General features: G+C 40.5%; 1 protein-coding gene across 1 annotated transcript in view; it reads left to right on the forward strand.

Annotated features, from left to right (window-relative positions):
• Positions 1-17,438, forward strand: part of FH (fumarate hydratase) — a 55,376-nt gene extending 37,938 nt beyond the window's left edge. Inside the window, exons 4-10 of the mRNA XM_089669802.1 lie at positions 493-669; positions 5,674-5,856; positions 9,388-9,553; positions 11,534-11,737; positions 12,889-13,016; positions 15,899-16,052; positions 17,223-17,438. Coding sequence (XP_089525928.1) covers positions 493-669; positions 5,674-5,856; positions 9,388-9,553; positions 11,534-11,737; positions 12,889-13,016; positions 15,899-16,052; positions 17,223-17,365 — 1,155 coding nt within the window. The 3' untranslated portion in view covers positions 17,366-17,438. The remainder of the gene's footprint in view (positions 1-492; positions 670-5,673; positions 5,857-9,387; positions 9,554-11,533; positions 11,738-12,888; positions 13,017-15,898; positions 16,053-17,222) is intronic.
• Positions 17,439-18,708: the final 1,270 nt, after the last annotated feature.

Genomic DNA, 18,708 nt, shown 5'->3' on the forward strand with positions numbered 1-18,708 from the left:
ACCCGTGCACTTCGGCTGCTCCTTCCTCTGCAGATGTCCGTAACACCCAACACTTCCAGGTATAGAAGAGCAGGTGACCTCCTTTCCTGTCCCAGTGCTCGAGGTCTACCAGCCAATTGTTAGGCCCAGGCACTGTCATATGGCAGTATCCCTGACACTCCCAGGTCACTGAACACATCTTTTTAAGCAGTTCTTTTAGAGAAGAAAAAAAGCATGCATTTCATGAACATTACCATAAACCTTCGTGTCATTTGATTTTACTTTACAATACCAAAATACCATGTTCATAGGAACATTTTATTACTAAATGAAGTCTCCCAAGACTTCCATAACATTAAGTTTTCATCAATCAACCTTTCTTCAAGCTTAAAACCTAGCTACATTGTCAATGTAATGTATTGTAAATTCCTATATTTTTGAGAATTTGGGTAAGATCGTCTTTTTTTCAGTGTTTACATATTCAAGATGGATTATTTTTCTTTTCCAATAAAGGTTTCTAGTGGTAAATTAGATGATCATTTTCCATTAGCTGTGTGGCAGACTGGCTCTGGAACACAGACCAATATGAATGTAAATGAAGTTATCAGTAATCGTGCTATTGAGATGATGGGTGGAAAGCTGGGAAGCAAAGATCCAGTACACCCCAACGATCATGTTAACAAAAGCCAGGTATGTCAGATATGCATTTACACGATAAAGTGTTCTTGATACTGTTTCTAATACATTCAGCAACCTTATTGCGCTATATACAAACACTTTCACAAGCCAATAAATTTTAGGTTTGTGTTTTGCCCATCATACCCTTTATGTAAGCTGCTAGTCTGGTCCAGTTACCTCCTGTGGCCTGCAATGATAAAATGGGCAGCACAGTGGCTAAATGGTTAGCACTTCCGCCTGGCAGTACTAGGGTTGTTATTTCGAATCCCAACCACGGCACCACCTGCCTGGAGTTTGCATGTTCTCCCTGTGCCTGCGTGGGTTTCCTTCGGGTACTCCGGTTTCACACACTCCAAAGACATGCTGGTGGGTGAATTGGATCCTGTCTAAATTGGCCCTAGTATGTGTATGTATGAATGTGAGTTGGGGACCTTAGATTGTATGCCCCTTGAGGGTTAGGGACTGATGTGAATGTACAATATATATGTAAAGTGCTGTGTAAATTGACGCCGCTATATAAGTACCTGAAATAAATAAAATGAAATGCACGGGGAGAAAAGGATAAGCTTACATATAATATGCTGTAGTATCAGGTTATATGTTGGTTGACGGGTCTATATTAAAGTTGACCTGAAAAGTGATTATTTGCTATAATAAACAACGGTTTAATTGTTTACATGTGGGATCAAGGCATTGGTTTGCCTCTGTCTCACATTGCTGTCCCCCCTGAAGCTGGGGGTTGTGGTCCTGGGCTCATGTTAAGAGTGGGAGAGCCTAGGAAGCATGGTTGGAGGGGAGCCGCCAGCAGGAGGGGGCACTGCGGCATTGGCTCTGTGAAAGTGATCGGCGGCTAAAGAGCCAGTGGCCACGTCGCTTTCACGCTGGGAGCTGGCTAAAGAAAGCCCACACAAGCTGATAGCTGCTACTACAGCCATCAGCTTGTGATTAAAGGCTCACTCTTTGGAAGTACATAGTACAGCCAAACAGTTGAACTAGTTAAAAGAAAGCAACTTTAGTCTACTTTTGAACATGGGCAGGATTATTTACCCTTCAAATATGCTGGCATATTAAGAGCTACTCCTCTAACTCAGCTCTCTAAGATATGTATGTCTAGATTAAAGATTGTTCATCATACATATTAGGGATGCTTATTGCAAAGATTAAGTACACTTTTGTACAGAATGCCCTAATTCCTCTTGCATTCCCTGTCCCACATGTACATTTTCCTGCACCCCACAGACCTCTACAATGTTGGAAGCCTTAGGCTGAATCATCTTTGCTCTTTTCCATAAATGTCTTTTTCCACAAGCTACCATTGGTTTCCACATGCCAGCATTACTAAATCACAATATTGCTGATAGAATGTAGTACTTATTTTTATTCTTCTGTGACTATATATATATATATAAATAAAATCTAAGCATAGTCTCTACCTGGAGCATTGGAGGTGTTTTACTGCTGCGTCTATTCTTTTCCCGTCACGTAGACCCTGTTTAGTTGCCTTGATATGAAGAAAGCAGGTAGCAGAGCCTACATGTGTAATGAGAAATGACGGCTTCACCCGTGTGTGTGCATATATATATATATACAGTCAGGTCCATAAATATTGGGACATCAACACAATTCTAACATTTGAGCATGAAGCCAAACATTTTTGAAGTTTTTTTTTATACTGTATATATACTGTAGTTAGAAATGGTAACTGTGGTTAGAAACCTTGCACCCAAATACAGTCAGGTCCATAAATATTGGGACATCGACACAATTCTAACATTTTTGGCTCTATACACCACCACAATGGATTTGAAATGAAACGAACAAGATGTGCTTTAACTGCAGATTGCCAGCTTTAATTTGAAGGTATTTACATCCAAATCAGGTGAACAGTGTAGGAATGACAACAGTTTGCATATGTGCCTCCCACTTGTTAAGGGACCAAAAGTAATGGGACAAAATAATCATAAATCAAACTTTCACTTTTTAATACTTGGTTGCAAATCCTTTGCAGTCAATTACAGCCTGAAGTCTGGAACGCGTAGACATCACCAGACGTTGGGTTTCATCCCTGGTGATGCTCTGCCAGGCCTCTACTGCAACTGTCTTCAGTTCCTGCTTGTTCTTGGGGCATTTTCTCTTCAGTTTTGTCTTCAGCAAGTGAAATGCACGCTCAATCGGATTCAGGTCAGGTGATTGACTTGGCCATTGCATAACATTCCACTTCTTTCCCTTAAAAAACCCTTTGGTTGCTTTTGCAGTATGCTTTGGGTCATTGTCCACCTGCACTATGAAGCGTTGTCCAATGAGTTCTGAAGCATTTGGCTGAATATGAGCAGATAATATTGCCAGAAACTCTTCAGAATTAATCCTGCTGCTTTTGTCAGCAGTCACATCATCAATAAATACAGGAGAACCAGTTCCATTGGCAGCCATACATGCCCACGCCATGACACTACCACCACCATGCTTTACTGATGAGGTGGTATGCTTAGGATCATGAGCAGTTCCTTTCCTTCTCCATACGCTTCTCTTCCCATCACTCTGGTACAAGTTGATCTTGGTCTCATCTGTTCATAGGATGTTGTTCCAGAACTGTGAAGGCTTTTTTAGATGTCGTTTGGCAAACTCTAATCTGGCCTTCCTGTTTTTGAGGCTCACCAATGGTTTCATCTTGTGGTGAACCCTCTGTATTCACTCTGGTGAAGTCTTTTCTTGATTGTTGACTTTGACACACATACACCTACCTCCTGGAGAGTGTTCTTGATCTGGCCAACTGTTGTGAAGGGTGTTTTCTTCACCAGGGAAAGAATTCTTCAGTCATCCACCACAGTTGTTTTCCGTGGTCTTCCGGGTCTTTTGGTGTTGCTGAGCTCACCGGTGCGTTCCTTCTTTTTAAGAATGTTCCAAACAGTTGTTTTGGCCACGCCTAATGTTTTTGCTATCTCTCTGATGGGTTTGTTTTGTTTTTTCAGCCTAATGATGGCTTGCTTCACTGATAGTGACAGCTCTTTGGATCTCATCTTGAGAGTTGACAGCAACAGATTCCAAATTCAAATAGCACACTTGAAATGAACTCTGGACCTTTTATCTGCTCATTGTAATTGAGATAATGAGGGAATAACACACACCTGGCCATGGAACAGCTGAGAAGCAATTGTCCCATTACTTTTGGTCCCTTAACAAGTGGGAGGCACATATGCAAACTGTTGTAATTCCTACACCGTTCACCTGGTTTGGATGTAAATACCCTCAAATTAAAGCTGACAGTCTGCAGTTAAAGCTCATCTTGTTCGTTTCATTTCAAATCCATTGTGGTGGTGTATAGAGCAAAAAATTTTAGAATTGTGTTGATGTCCCAATATTTATGGACCTGACTGTATATATGAGAGAGAATTGTTTTTTGTTTCAGTTTGATGAAACTGAACTAAAGGTCATTTTAAATTACGTGCAGGCAGATTATTTTTTGCAGAAGAAACATTGTGTCTTCTGCAATACAAACAAACTTGACTGCCTGTTTGCAATCTTCTTTAGAATGTACACTGAGCTGTGCATTGGTAGCTCCTTGTAAAAACTCAGCCTGGTGCCTTGGTGTTGGAATGAACCCCTGTGCCGGGGTTGCATCATCCTATGGTGGACAGTCAAGACAGCCAAAGATTTGGCACCTGGAAGAATCCAGGGGGATGATACCACAGGAGAGGGAGCTTGAAGTAATGGGATTGTTGGAACAGAGGTAAGTATATGTGGACTTTAGTTCCACTTTAAGTTCACCTTTCTCGTGTAAATCTAAAAAAGTAAAAAAAATAATAAAATCTTTTGTTCCTCTTAGTGGCATGTTCACATGCTTCAGTTACTCAGATTCTGTGCGTGTGATCCTCTTTAGAGTAGAGCTCAACTCAAATCAAATATGTTTTTGTTTAATATAGACTATAGATTAATAAAATCTGGGAGTGTGTGACACAAGCAGAGGTTCTAACCGTTACTCAATTTATCTAAAGCTAAAATATTGTGGCTGAAGTTCTAACTGATTTGAAAAAAATGAATCGCATTGTCAAAGTAGACCCTCACACAACGTCATTTGTAAATCTAAAGGAACGTACACTTGGATTGTAACGTGTGTTTGGCCAGTTTAAGGCCCTTGAACCCCTCGTGTTTTGTTACTATATTGCCTCATGTTCTGTCCCCCACTATAATGTACAGCGCTGAGCAAACCTTTTAGCGCTATATAAATACTGTATTATAATAATAATAGTTCACACTAGCTTTGAAAGCAGGCATTTGAGGGGTGTTTTTAAGGCTCCTCAAACGCCTATGGAAATGATACTATGGGCAGCACACAGTGCTGTTCACATTATCAAAACATGAAGCGTTAATGTCGCTTCAAAATTGAAGCCTCATGTCCAGTTAGGAGGAGTTGAAGCCTTTCAACGCCTCCCATTCAAGTCTATGGTGACTCTTCTCAAACGACCTGGCAGATGTTTGTGGGATGTTAATATCATTAGAGTTTATTCTAGGGGTTTGTGGTGCGGTTTTAATGCTTGTAAAATGCCTCAAAACCACGCATAAGGCATTTGGGGAGCATTTTTAACGCTTGTAAAACACCCATACTAAAGCTCATTAGCACCTGTCTAACGCCCATACTAAGGTTATAGGGGCATTTTTGAAGTGTTAAGAAATTAGTCAAATGTGAACAAGCCCTAACACTCCGGCTAGGCACTGTTTTTATGTTTTTGAATAACTTTACTAATCTGCAGTACAGAAGTAAGCAAGGATCGCCTAAGTAATGTTATAAAGATTTTGCTATAGATAATGTACAACACTGAGAAATAATGCATTTAATAAAATAGTGATGTTTGAAAAATTAGGACCACAAAATACGCTGTAATGCATATCATTCTGACATGAAGCTTATAGGAATGTGCTCTAACATTGTATAGTTTTTGCTTTTACGTTTTATTGGAAATCATTTTCAGTTAGCCATGTAAATAATTGCCTCTATTGGTATTCTTCTTTACTTTTTAGAGTTCAAATGACACCTTTCCTACAGCAATGCATATTGCTGCTGCAAAAGAAGTCCATGATATCCTTTTACCTGGATTGAAAAAGCTCCAGAATGCTTTGGATGCAAAATCAAAGGAATTTGCGAAAATTATTAAAATTGGCCGTACACATACACAAGATGCAGTGCCACTTACTCTGGGACAGGTACAGTATCAACGCATACCTAGAGTGTCTAAACCCAAAGCCAAAAATGTAGTATATTGCAGCTTACCAGTCCTTAGATGTGGTGGCTGTAATATTTTCCCTTTTTTCTGGCTTTTTCCTTTATCCTAGTAATCTTGTGAATAGCACATTTCCTGTCTCTGGGTGGCCATGCTCACTCTTACACTGTATGTTTGGAGAGTGCCATAATTCAAAACCAGGCTAAACCTCAAACATGTCATCCTTTGTTCATCTCCATTATATAGAGCAGGGGTCTCCAAACTTTCTAACCAAAGGGCCACTTTACTGTCCTTCAGACTTTAGGGGGGCTAGACTGTGGCCAGTGGGAGTAGGCAATTGGTAGTCTGTGGGAGCAAAAAAACTACATAGCGCCTACCAGTAGGAGGAGGAATAGTGTTCTATCATTGGTATTAGTGGGAGAGATCATGCCCCATCATTGGTATTCGTGGGAAGAATAGTGCCCCATCATTGGTATTCGTGGGAAGAATAGTGCCCCATCATTGGTATTCGTGAGAAGAATAGTGCCCCATCATTGGTATTCGTGGGAAGAATAGTGCCCCATCATTGGTATTCGTGGGAAGAATAGTGCCCCATCATTGGTATTCGTAGGAAGAATAGTGCCCCATCATTGGTAGTAGTGGGAGGGATAGTGCTTCGTCATTGGTATTAATGGGGAGGAATAGTGCGTCGTCATTGGTATTAATGGGGAGGAATAGTACTTCGTCATTGGTATTAATGGGGAGAAATAGTGCACCGTCATTGATATTAATGGGAGGAATAGTGCTCCATCATTGGTATCAGTGGGAGGAATAGTTCTCCATCATTGGTATTAGTGGGAGGGATAGTGTCCCATCATTGGTATTAGTGGGAGGGATAGTGCCCCATCATTGGTATTAGTGGGAGGGATAGTGTCCCATCATTGGTATTAGTGGGAGGGATAGTGCCCCATCATTGGTATTAGTGGGAGGGATAGTGCCCCATCATTGGTATTAGTGGAAGGGATAGTGCCCCATCATTGGTATTAGTGGAAGGGATAGTGCCCCATCATTGGTATTAGTGGGAGGGATAGTGCACCATCATTGGGGAGGAATAGTGCTCCGTCATTGATATTAATGGGAGGAATAGTGCACCGTCATTGATATTAATGGGAGGAATAGTGCTCTATCATTGGTAATAATGGGAAGAATAGTGCTCCATCATTGGTATTAGTGGGAAAAAATAGTGCCCCATCATTGGTATTAGTGGGAGGAATAGTGTTCCATTATTGGTATTAGTGGGAGGGATAATGCACCATCATTGGTATTAATGGGGAGGAATAGTGCATCGTCATTGATATTAATAGGAGGAATAGTGCTCCATCATTGGTAATAATGGGAAGAATAGTGCTCCATTAATGGGAGGAATTTTGCACCATCATTGATATTAACCACTTGCCTACCAGGCACTTATACCACCTTCCTGCCCAGGCCAATTTTCAGCTTTCAGCGCTGTCGTACTTTGAATGACAATTGCGTGGTCATGCGACCCTGTACCCATATGAAATTTTTATACTTTTTTTTTTTACACAAATAGATCTTTCTTTTGGTGGTATGTACTCATTGCTGAGTGTTTTATTTTTTGTGCTATAAACAAAAGAGCAAAAATTTTGAATAAAAAATGTTTTTTATTAGTTTCTATTATAAAATTTTGCAAACGGGTAATTTTTCTCCACTGATGTGAGTTGATGAGGCAGCACTGATAGGCGGCACTGATATGCAACAATGATGGGCACTGATAGGCAGCACTCATGGGTGGCACTGACTGGCGGCACTGCTGGGCACTGACTGGCGGCACTGCTGGGCACTGACTGGCGGCACTGCTGGGCACTGACTGGCGGCACTGCTGGGGAATAGTGCACCATCATTGTTATCAGTGGGAGAGAGAGTGCCCCATCATTGGTATTAATAGAAGGAATAGTGCCCCATCATTGCTATTAATGGAAGGAATTGTGCCCCATTGTTGATATTAATAGGAGGAATAGTGTATCATCGTTGGTATTAGTGGGATGAATAGTGCCCCATCATTGGTATTAGTGGAAGGGATAGTGCCCCATCATTGGTATTAGTGGAAGGGATAGTGCCTCATCATTGGTATTAGTGGAAGGGATAGTGCCTCATCATTGGTATTAATGGGAGGAATATTGCACCATCATTAGTATTAATGGGAGGAATAGTGCTCCATCATTGATATAAGTTGGCGGAATAGTGCCTCCTCATTGGTATTAGTGGGAGAAAATAGTGCCTCCTCATTGGTATTAGTGGAAGAAATAGTGCCTCCTCATTGGTATTAATGGGAAGAATGGTGCTCCATCATTTGGTATTAGTGTGAGGAATATTGCTCCATCGTTGGTATTAATGTGAGGAATAGTGTCCCATCATTGGTATTAATGGGAGAAATAGTGCTCCATCATTGGTATTAATGGGAGGAATAGTGATCCATCATTGGTATTAGTGGGAGGAATAGTGATCCATTTTTATTCGTGTGAAGAATAGCACCTCATCATTGGTGTCACTGTGAGGAATAGTGCCCTCTACTGTTGGTATTAGTGGAAAGAATGGTGCCTCATTAATGATACCAGTAGCAGGAATAGTGCATCATATCAGTGGGAGGAACAGTGCCCCTAGGGCTGGATAAAAGTTTGTGAAGGGTCACATTCATCCCAGAGGTGCAGATTGGAGACCACTGATATAAAGGATGGAGAAATTAGTAGCTTACAGATGGAAGATAAGATTGCTTGTGCTTTCAGTTCAGTTCATGAGCTGAGCTTGTGCACGGCTGTCAAATTTTGACATGCGACTGTGTGCAGTCATTGCATCTGCATCAACTTCTATTGACTTCCTGCACATAGAAGCATGCAGTACAGGCGTGCAAGCACCTATCTGAACAAGGCCTAAATAAAGCGAGTCCTTGCATTCTGAGACCTCACTGTCAGCGAGACATCTACCTGTCTGTAGATGGCCTAAAGGAGGTTCTCCTTCATATTGCCCAATTGAAACTGATGCCTCTGTTAGAGTTGAATGCACGCACACTCCCCTGAAGAAGTCTGAGGTCAACTCTCACTTCACTGGTGGCTTCACTTCTATACATATTGCCTAAAGTTTAAAAATAAAGAAAAAAAGGCCTTGTATATGAAGTGTCATACTGAAGTCTGTTTCCCTGCTTACCATGGCCTTGCTTACTTTGTTCTTTCATGTCTTAGCAACAGAAAAAATGTAAAGCTGCTAGGAGGGCAACACAAAGTTCTACAGTTCAGCCCTTTTAGGCATAAGGCCTTTAGAGAACTTAAAAAGCCATTCTACACTGCTCACTGATGCTCAGGATTTTTTTTTTTTGTCTGGCGCTTTGTTTGAAATATCTGTGGTTGCTGTAATTAGAGATTGGTTGCCAAACCTTTTAGGCGGGAAACATTAACTGTCCACAATATATAATATATGTACTTCTAAACAGAATATACTTCTACTTTTTGTTTTCTAGGAGTTTAGTGCCTACGTACAGCAGATTAAGTATGGCATTACTAGAATTGAAAGTGCATTACCAAGGGTTTACGAATTAGCTGCTGGAGGCACAGCAGTTGGAACTGGGTTAAACACTAGAATTGGATTTGCAGAGAAAGTTGCTGCCAAAGTCTCGGAGCTTACAGGTAAGATGCCATAAGTGTGTTCCAGGAAAGATACGCTTTTTAAAGAAAGAGCAATTTGTATAAAGTGACTTATTCTGTTGTAATTTGCCTTTCTAAGCCCCATGCAGACCTCGCATACATGCATGCCTGCAATTTGAACTGCAGCCTCTCCTGAGCTTTGGATTAGTATAAAACCTTTCGTGTCACCGCTGGCTGCAGTTATGTTTTTTGCAAATAAGAAAACCATCTGTTCATCCACAACATATAACATTTAAGTTGAAATATTTTCTGGTTATTATTAAAGTGGTAGTAAATGGTAAACAACAACTAAATGAAGTTTTCTCCTGCAAGGCAAAGGCATAATGTGCTAGTATACATTGCATACTTGCAGATTATGAAGGACTTCTCTTAAAACAAATCTCTCCAGCAGTGCGCCGTCACTGCTGCAGAGGCTTCTATATTCACTGTCTTCCCTCCGGGTCGTGGCCGCTTGATTGGCCAAGCCGTGATGACGTCACTCCCATGCTCCGCATGAGAGTTTTGGCTGTGGCACACAGTTCTGAAGGAACAGCATGGGTATGCCACTTCTTCAGAGCGCATGTGCCGGTGATGTCACTGGCTGCAGCTCATTAAAATATCTCCTAAATGGTGCACATTTAGGAGATATTGATTTTATCTACAGGTAAGCTTTATTTATAATACCTGTAGGTAAAAATAATAAATGGGAGTTTACTACCACTTTAACATATGGGATTAGTTGTGTTTTGAAATTCCAATCTAATTTTTTATCATTGCAGAGCAGCTTTAGATAGATCAGCGGGTTCATTTGATTTCCAAGGGCACTAGACAGTGGTGAGCTTTTGATTTCCTTATGAATGTACTTCGGACACTACAGTTAGCTACCAGGTTACTTAACCACTTCACAACCACGTTATAGCCGAATGACGGCTACAGTTCTGTTTTCAGTTCTGGGAGGGCGTCATATGACATCCTCCCAGAACACGCCCTTCAGTGCACCTTCAGCGGCGTGCACCCGGCGCTCTCCATGATCGCAGTGTCTTATGGACACAGTTGATCATATGATGAGGTAAAAGGCCAATCACAGCAGCCTTTTACCACTTGATCAACTGTGTCCAATGACACAGCAGATCACTGAGTAACTACAGTTGCCGTTTACCGGCAGCAGTTTCCTCACGCTGTGAAAGTACTGCCGATAACCAGCAAATGTCACAGAACAGATCAGCACTGATGATCAGTGCCACCCAGCAGTTGCAACCATAAGTGCCCAGCAGTACCGCCAGTCAGTGTCGCCCAGCAGTACATCATCATTAGTGCCACCTCATCAGTGCAGTCTATCAGTGCCCATCAGTGCTGCCTATCCGTGCCACCTCATCAGTGCTCATCAGTGCTGCCTATCAGTGCAGCCTCATCAACACACATCAGTGAAGGAGAAAAATTACCTGTTTGAAAAATGTTATAATAGAAACAAAGAAAAACTTCTTATTTTTTCAAATGTTGTTTTGCTTTTTTTGTTTATAGTGCAAAAAATTAAACACCTAGTGGCGATTAAATACCACCAAAAGAAATCTCTGTGTGTGAAATAAATTATAAAAATTTCATATGGGTACATTGTTCCATGACTGTGCAATTGTAATTCCAAATGTGAGAGCGCTGAAAGCTGAAAATTGGCCTGGGCAGGAAGGGGGTATAAGTACCCGGTAGGCAAGGGGTTAATGTTTGTTGCTTAGCTGAAAATATTTGATATTCCTGCATTGAATGCCTGAAAAACATTCAGCAAAGAGCATTCAAATTTTTTGTGTTTTTGGAAATTATTTCATTAAATGAAATTACTAGATAGAACTTTTTTACAGCTCAAAATTTTGTTGGTTTGGTGGGTTTGTGTCTGTGTTCTCTATCTGTATAATGGAAGCATGTGTGGTTTTTTGGGGGTTTTTTTTTTTGTTTTTTTAATGTGTAAATTCGGAATTCCCTTTTTAATAGGATTACCATTTATCACTGCTCCTAACAAGTTTGAAGCTCTTGCTGCACATGACGCATTAGTTGAATTGAGTGGAGCCCTAAACACTGTTGCCTGTAGCCTAATGAAAATAGCCAACGATATTCGTTTTCTTGGGTCTGGACCAAGATCAGGTCTGGGAGAGTTAATCTTGCCAGAAAATGAACCTGGAAGCAGCATTATGCCAGGTAAAAGGTTTTGCTTATTCCCTAAAGTGTTGCACTAGTGGTGTTTCATAGCTTAAAAATGTCTGCAGCATTGTGTCACTCCCCATCATAAACGTTTACAACACCTATTTAAGGAACATTTACCTGTACTGTATTTCTATACCAAATGTCTTTGCTTAGTAATTAGCAAAGGAAAATCAGCCAATTTCCACTTAGAAGCGCCATTGCTGATGTCTGGTTCTGTTATACTCTGTTAATGCAAGGACAAGCATGACTGACACTAGTATGTGCAGGTCAAGTGTCCCTACACCTGATAGGCCCCTTTTGCTCCAGATCGGTGGTTCACCAAGTTATAAACGAAGGATAATGACGACAATGGTGTCCTTTTATGAAACTGAGATCAGCGGCGATCCTGAGGATCGTTGCTGATCTCAAATTATTAGTGGTTTAGGAAACAGAAATGATCATGTTCTTCGCTGATCATCTCAGCACACAGACAGCCAGTGTATGAAGGAGCGATGTCAACCCTTCACTGGCGATCTGTGCGAAAATTCTCCCTCCAGACTCTCCAGCCCAGAGGTGGAAAATGGGGGGAACCGCAAACGAAGCAGCAATAATTTACCGCTGCTTAGTAAACTGTGTTTGACTGATCTCTTGCTGTAATCTCGCAAGATTACAGTAACAACAGCTGTTTTCTAGTATTCAAAGCGCTTGTAGATCGCTTCTCTCCTCATTAGGAGAAGCGATCTACACCGCTTCATAAAAAGGCATTCAGAGGAGAACTGTCTCCTCTGAGAATGCCAGGGAACTGAGCAGCAGTCATTTACCGCTGCATGATAAAAGGACACCATTATTGAAGCATGCACTTTTAAAAACAAATTCGCAATGGCGGTTTCCTATTTTTTTTTTTTCTGACAGCCTACTTATTAACAGAAATCTTTCTTTTTTAACTGATTGATGATAGGTCTTACAGTTCTGAATTGGCATATGTAGATTCTTTAACAGAGAGCATTCTCTTTTTGTATTTTATTTTTATCTTCTGATCAATTCCATTCTACTTGTCATAGTCATGTGATTACAACCAAGAACTGTTTATCATTTCTGCATTATTTTTTGTAAGATTTTTACTAAAACTCTTTTTTTGTTTCTGTTTTTACATTATTTCTACACAGGCAAAGTGAATCCCACTCAGTGTGAAGCTGTTACAATGGTAGCAGCCCAGGTGATGGGCAATCATGTTTCTATATCAATAGGGGCCAGTAATGGACATTTTGAACTGAATGTATTCAAGCCTCTGATTGTAAGTAATCTGAATCTTATAACCCGTAGCATGCAATTTAGCCTGCTGAAAACATAAACTGAAGTGAATCTGTGGATCAAAAACATATCAGTTGGCAATTATCACAGAAAGAAGGCACATCTAGGTGTCACCATATTCCAGAGCATATAGATGTGCTCTGGTGCCACAAAACCAAGACCACTCTAAAATGCAACCAAACACTTGCTTCAGTGATAAATTGCAACTTTTTTTTTCAGTTTTGGTCATGCAATCTGCTTCTCCTGTTTGTACATCTACAAAAACATCCTTTTTTTAATGTATGAAAAAAGAACTGTTGCAGTAATCGTTATGGGAAGAGGGGGAGAAGAGGGAAATATCTGCCCTCCTTCAAGATGACTGCTATAGATAGCAGGCAGTTGGTAGAAAACTGTGAAGGAGGATTTCCCATAAATTCCCACACATTTTAAGCCTAATTCTTTTCTGTGGAACTCAATGGAATGCATGTTGACGTGTTGTGAAGCACTTTAATATGACATGTTTTCATGCATTTCCATTGGTTTTAAATGTGTGTTAAAACAAACAAGTGTAAATGCATCCTTTATAATGATACTGGGTATGAAGTGGTTTGAAGTACAACTAAAGGCAAAACTTTTTTTTTTGAATAAGGTAGAGAGGGATTAGAACACCTGTAAGGTTTTTATTGCTCTTTGAGTCCTTAGTAGGGAGATTCAGCCTTTCTACTTGTTCTGAAGACCATTATTACCAAGTGTGAAAATAAATCCCAAATTTTGGGTTGTCCCCAGAACAGTAATGGATTACGTCTCACTTCTTTTAGCTGTGGGACAGGAAGTGAAGAGAAATTTGGACACAGATGGCAAAAAAGCTGACCGGATATAACCCTCCCTTTATCCAAATCAGTGAAAAAAAGTTTTGCCGTTTAGTTCTATGTAAAAAAAAAAAACACAGAAAATCTACTTTGTGCTTTCTCTCAGTATGGTGTTTTAGACACTGGCCCATGCTTGATTTATGGTAAATATTACACTGAAATTGGTTAGAGTCTCCTCATACGGCGACACTGCTATTGGATTCATTGTGTGATGCATTTTTAGGTATTTATACTATATGTATTGCTTTAGTATAGTATATCCACTAACATAGATAGGACCATTCTCCAAGAAAGAAGTCCTATGTATTATGACTATAGGAGTTGTGCTGTACTTATTAAGGCCCCTTTACCATGGAGCAGACTGCGACTGTGATCTGCTTCCTTGGCAGGGGATCTGTCTGTTGATCCCTGCTGAGCAGGCGGATGACAGGTCCGTGTCTGCTCCTCTTATACAGATCAGACATGGATACAGCCCACTCTCCTTTTTAGGTGGTCGGATGTAAACAGACTGCCTGTCCGATTTCACCTGACTGCCATCCTGTCCGCTGGATGGAAGGGGAACTGATCCCCATCCATCACTTTTTGAATGTAGGTAGGTGTAAACTGCCGCTCCATAAAGGAGAATAGAGATTCTGATCATGTCCGCCTGAAAAATGGACAAGCAAACCCAATTGGAATGTCCGTGTGAAAGGGGCCTAACTCAGTTATTTAAATACTTAATTGCTTTCCCAATCTGTCATTTATTATGGAGTTGTAGATGTTACATAAATAATAGCCCTTTTGGTCAGATACTTCCATAACTCAACCTGAATATACAACCTTAACTTGGACAATGTATATTCTGCATGTTATTGTTCCCCTGCTGCTACCTACTTTGGACTCCTCTATTATGAAGTATGTTGGAACCTGGAATACGTCTTGGCTCCTGAATGCTCACTTAAATCCAGCACACCTTATATTATAATGTGGGTTAGACAAGTTGACTTTATTAAGTGTTCTTGCATGGCAAGACCACTTACTGTTATCTCACATATATATTCTTATTATTATAGCCAAATTTACCACCCTAACTCCTCCCACAGTTTTTACACTACATAAACAGTAATATACCGAAACGTGCGGATTGTTCCCGATTGATGTGCTATTACTTTGTGGAACGTTTCGCCAAATGGTTCACGAAATATCGCCGTTTTTGTGGTGAAATTGGTCCCATAGGAATGAATGGCGGAATGTTCAAAACTAGAGTGGGAGCTGACAAAAGCTAGAGTGTGAGCTGAAAAATCAGGACATGATTTCTAAACTGCCATCACTCCCTCATTTTCAAGCCCACCTACACAAATCTTATATCAAAATGTTCAGCTATCCCTGCTGCCACTAAAAATGTCCACGGCTAAGCCATTGTCCTGATCGTTTTCACAATATGACCATTTGTTTGCAACTCATGCCGCCCATTGACATTCATTGAAAATCCACTCTAGCCACCTCAAATTTGAAGGGCAATTTCTAAACTGCGACTGTGCCTTCATTTTTAATATTTCAGAGACATACTATGCATCAAAAAGTAGGTCTTGTGATTCTCACAATATAAAGCTCTTTGGTGTAGGATTTATAATTTTTAAGCTACAACCGTTTGAAGATGGCAACCGCCAGTGAAGTGAGCAAGTTGGAGCAGTTTGTTTTTAATGGCTCTTCTCTGCCCTTGCTGTAGAGTGAGTTGCCATAGGAACTCAGGTGTGTGAGCAGGCAGCAGAGTGACAAAGTTAGAGTGTGAGTTGTAGACTACTGGTGGAGGCAAGAACACTTCACACAATTTCCCCAGAAATTGTAGCTTTTCTAGTTGTGTTTATAATTTTTTTTTACTGATTGTGTAGTCATTTGTTTATACAACTTTTTGCTGTAATATACAGTAATTATATAATTTAATAGAATAATAAAGAGAAATGGAAAAAAGTGCAACGATGAAACTCCTGCTTGTTGTATTATTATTTTTTATCATGTATGTGTTTTTTCTTTTCAGATAAAAAATATTCTAAATTCAATCAGGCTTATAGGGGATGCATCTGTCTCATTCACTGATAATTGTGTTGTTGGGATTCAAGCAAATACTGAGAGAATCAACAAACTGATGAGTGAATCTTTGATGCTTGTCACTGCTCTCAATCCCCATATAGGTAAGACATATACATAGAAAGTAGAGTTGGGAAAAATACCATCAACCTGTAGTAAACTACTCTGGTTTAATACTGTTGATTTAGAAGAAGGCCTAGCTTACACATGGGTGGGGGGGTTGGGTAAAAACAGGCAGTTGTGTCAAGTCTATACTGTCCGCCCCCAAACTGCAATGGCAGCCATATGGGGGTATACACATGGTGCAACTACAGTGCTTTGCATTGGAGCACCTCAAAAATGATCTCCCCTATCATGACCCATTCAAGCGAATGGGGCTGTATCTGGGCTTTTAGAGGTTAAAACAGGCAATAAGCAGATGACGTTATGCTTCCTCATCGCTTGTCAAATGCCCTACAAAAAGTAATCCACTGTGAACCGTTCTTCAGTGCTAGTGTAAACAAAGCCCATCCAAACTCCTTCTGATGGAATTTTTCAGTTCCCTAAATATTCGTGTTTATAATAGCAGGAAATTAGTAAACCCTCCAGTCTACTCCTAAATCCCTTCTTTGGTGTCTTCACACCTCCAGTGATGTTCTTGGACAATTAACATTGAGCCTGGGTTCACACTTGTGCAGTGTGGGATATCGCATGTGATTCGCACAGAAACCGCACCGAATTCTTGTGCAAATTGCATGCGAATGGTGCAATTTGAGCCATATATTTTGTGTGGCTCAAATCAAAACTGCATCCGCACCAAAGAGGTGTAGGACCCTTTTTTTTGGTCCTCACTAGAATCAAGTCGCATGGGTATTCACACCTATGCGATCCATTTCTGCACATCGCACCGTGTTTTGCGGACCAATTTCGGGGTGTTGTTAACATACACACCCGCAGCGGTTTGCATGAACGGGGTGCGATTGTGATGCGGTGCGGAGTTTGCACAGAAACTGCTGCGAATTGTGCACCACATCAGCATGAACCCAGAGAGCCTAATGGAGCTGCAAGGGAGGGAAGGAAAATTGAATATGTGATCCTGGCTAGCAAGTATTAAAGTGGACTTGTTGCTTTTATCCCGCATGAGCAAAGCACAGGTTTGCTTTCACTATTGTACATTGTTTTTTACTATTTGTGTAAAGCTTATCAGTTTCAAGGATAATATTTTGCCGTCTTGTGTTTGTGTGTTTTATTGTTCAGAAACATTCTCATACTAATAGCAAGCTTTTTTGTTGTAGGATATGATAAAGCTGCTAAAATTGCAAAAACCGCACACAAGAATGGTGGCACATTAAAGGAAACTGCAATACAGCTTGGAATCCTGACTGCAGAGCAGTTTGATCAGTGGGTCAAGCCTGAAGACATGCTTGGTCCAAAATAATTCATGAACTGTAAATTTCAGAGCTCCAAATATTTTTGTCACTGTCATTAAAATAAAAGTTTGTTAAAAGTGATGGTTCAAATGGAATATATTGAGTTATCGTTCATCAAACTAAGGCAGAGTCTCTATAAATGCAGCGATTTACAACTATTGCATATTAAAACTGTCTGTGCAGCTTTGTTGCATGATGGCTATTTTCTACCAATTAACCCCCTGTAATGTAAATTACCCATCTCTTACCTCTTGGCTTCCTATGGCTCACAACATGCAGTAGCGGTCAAGTGAGCTGTGGAGCAGCAGTAGCATTTGGAGGAGCATATTATAAAAGTGCAGAATATTCTTGGCCACAATACTTTATTACTGTACTAAGTATATAGCAGCGAGCCATTGGAGGACAGCAGTGCATAGCACATCTACAGGGGTTTCTTTCTTGTCCATTGAAAGTCACGGAATGTGTTAAAGTGGTAGTAAAGTGACTCTAACTATTCTTAAAAAGTTTCTCTCCCCCCTCCTCCTGCTTGACCCGCATACCCTGTATAAAAAAAGATCTGTGTACTTACCTTCTTTTTTTTTTTTTTTTTTTTTAATGTGGTCTGTTCACATGATATAGCAGCTCTGGCTTCACTGTGTAAAGGAGCACTCAACAACTGCTGTGAACTCCCGGAACCGTGACGTCAGCCATAGGATCCCATAGTCCAGCCCTTGTCTGTGCACCCTCCTCTCCCTTGCAGCAGCTGCTCGCTGACACAGGGGAGCTAAAGCTGCTGGATTATGTGACCAGACTGGATTATTGTAGCTAAATAGCTTTTTTGATGACCGGATAGGTAGGAGGAGGTGAGAGGGAAAATTTTTCAGAATAGAGTTAAACCTTCAGATTACACACACACCTCAGTTTTTTGTTTCTAGTGTCCTAAAAGTATGGCCATCTTTTCTTCAGTTCTGCTTTTGTAAAACCTAACCTCTGAAGAATCACAATTTTCTAGCAATTTTTTTCTTCACTTTTTATTTTATTTAAAAAAAACAAAAAAAAAACAGTACAATTCTAGAACAGATTATAAATCCAAACAGAAATCAATGGTTTTGCATCCAGTTTCAAAATTAATCATTGATACAGGCCAAGCACAGCACAGCAAGATCAATAGGCCGACTGTAATGTAAACAAACGGCACAGCAAAGAAAGGAGAGCATGTGATCTAAGCAGTATCTCCAACCAACTGACCACCTGACCAGAGGCATGTATCGGCCAACGAGGTGTCTACCCATAACTAGGTTTGTTGGGTTAGGCCTGGGGAATCCAGCCATGGACCCCAAAGATTCTTTGTAGTGGAAACCTGTTGGTATAT

This window comes from Staurois parvus, unplaced genomic scaffold (assembly GCF_062004578.1).
Source record: "Staurois parvus isolate SC_StPar_1 unplaced genomic scaffold, SC_StPar_1.0 ptg000081l, whole genome shotgun sequence".
Classification (NCBI taxonomy): Eukaryota; Metazoa; Chordata; class Amphibia; order Anura; family Ranidae; genus Staurois; species Staurois parvus.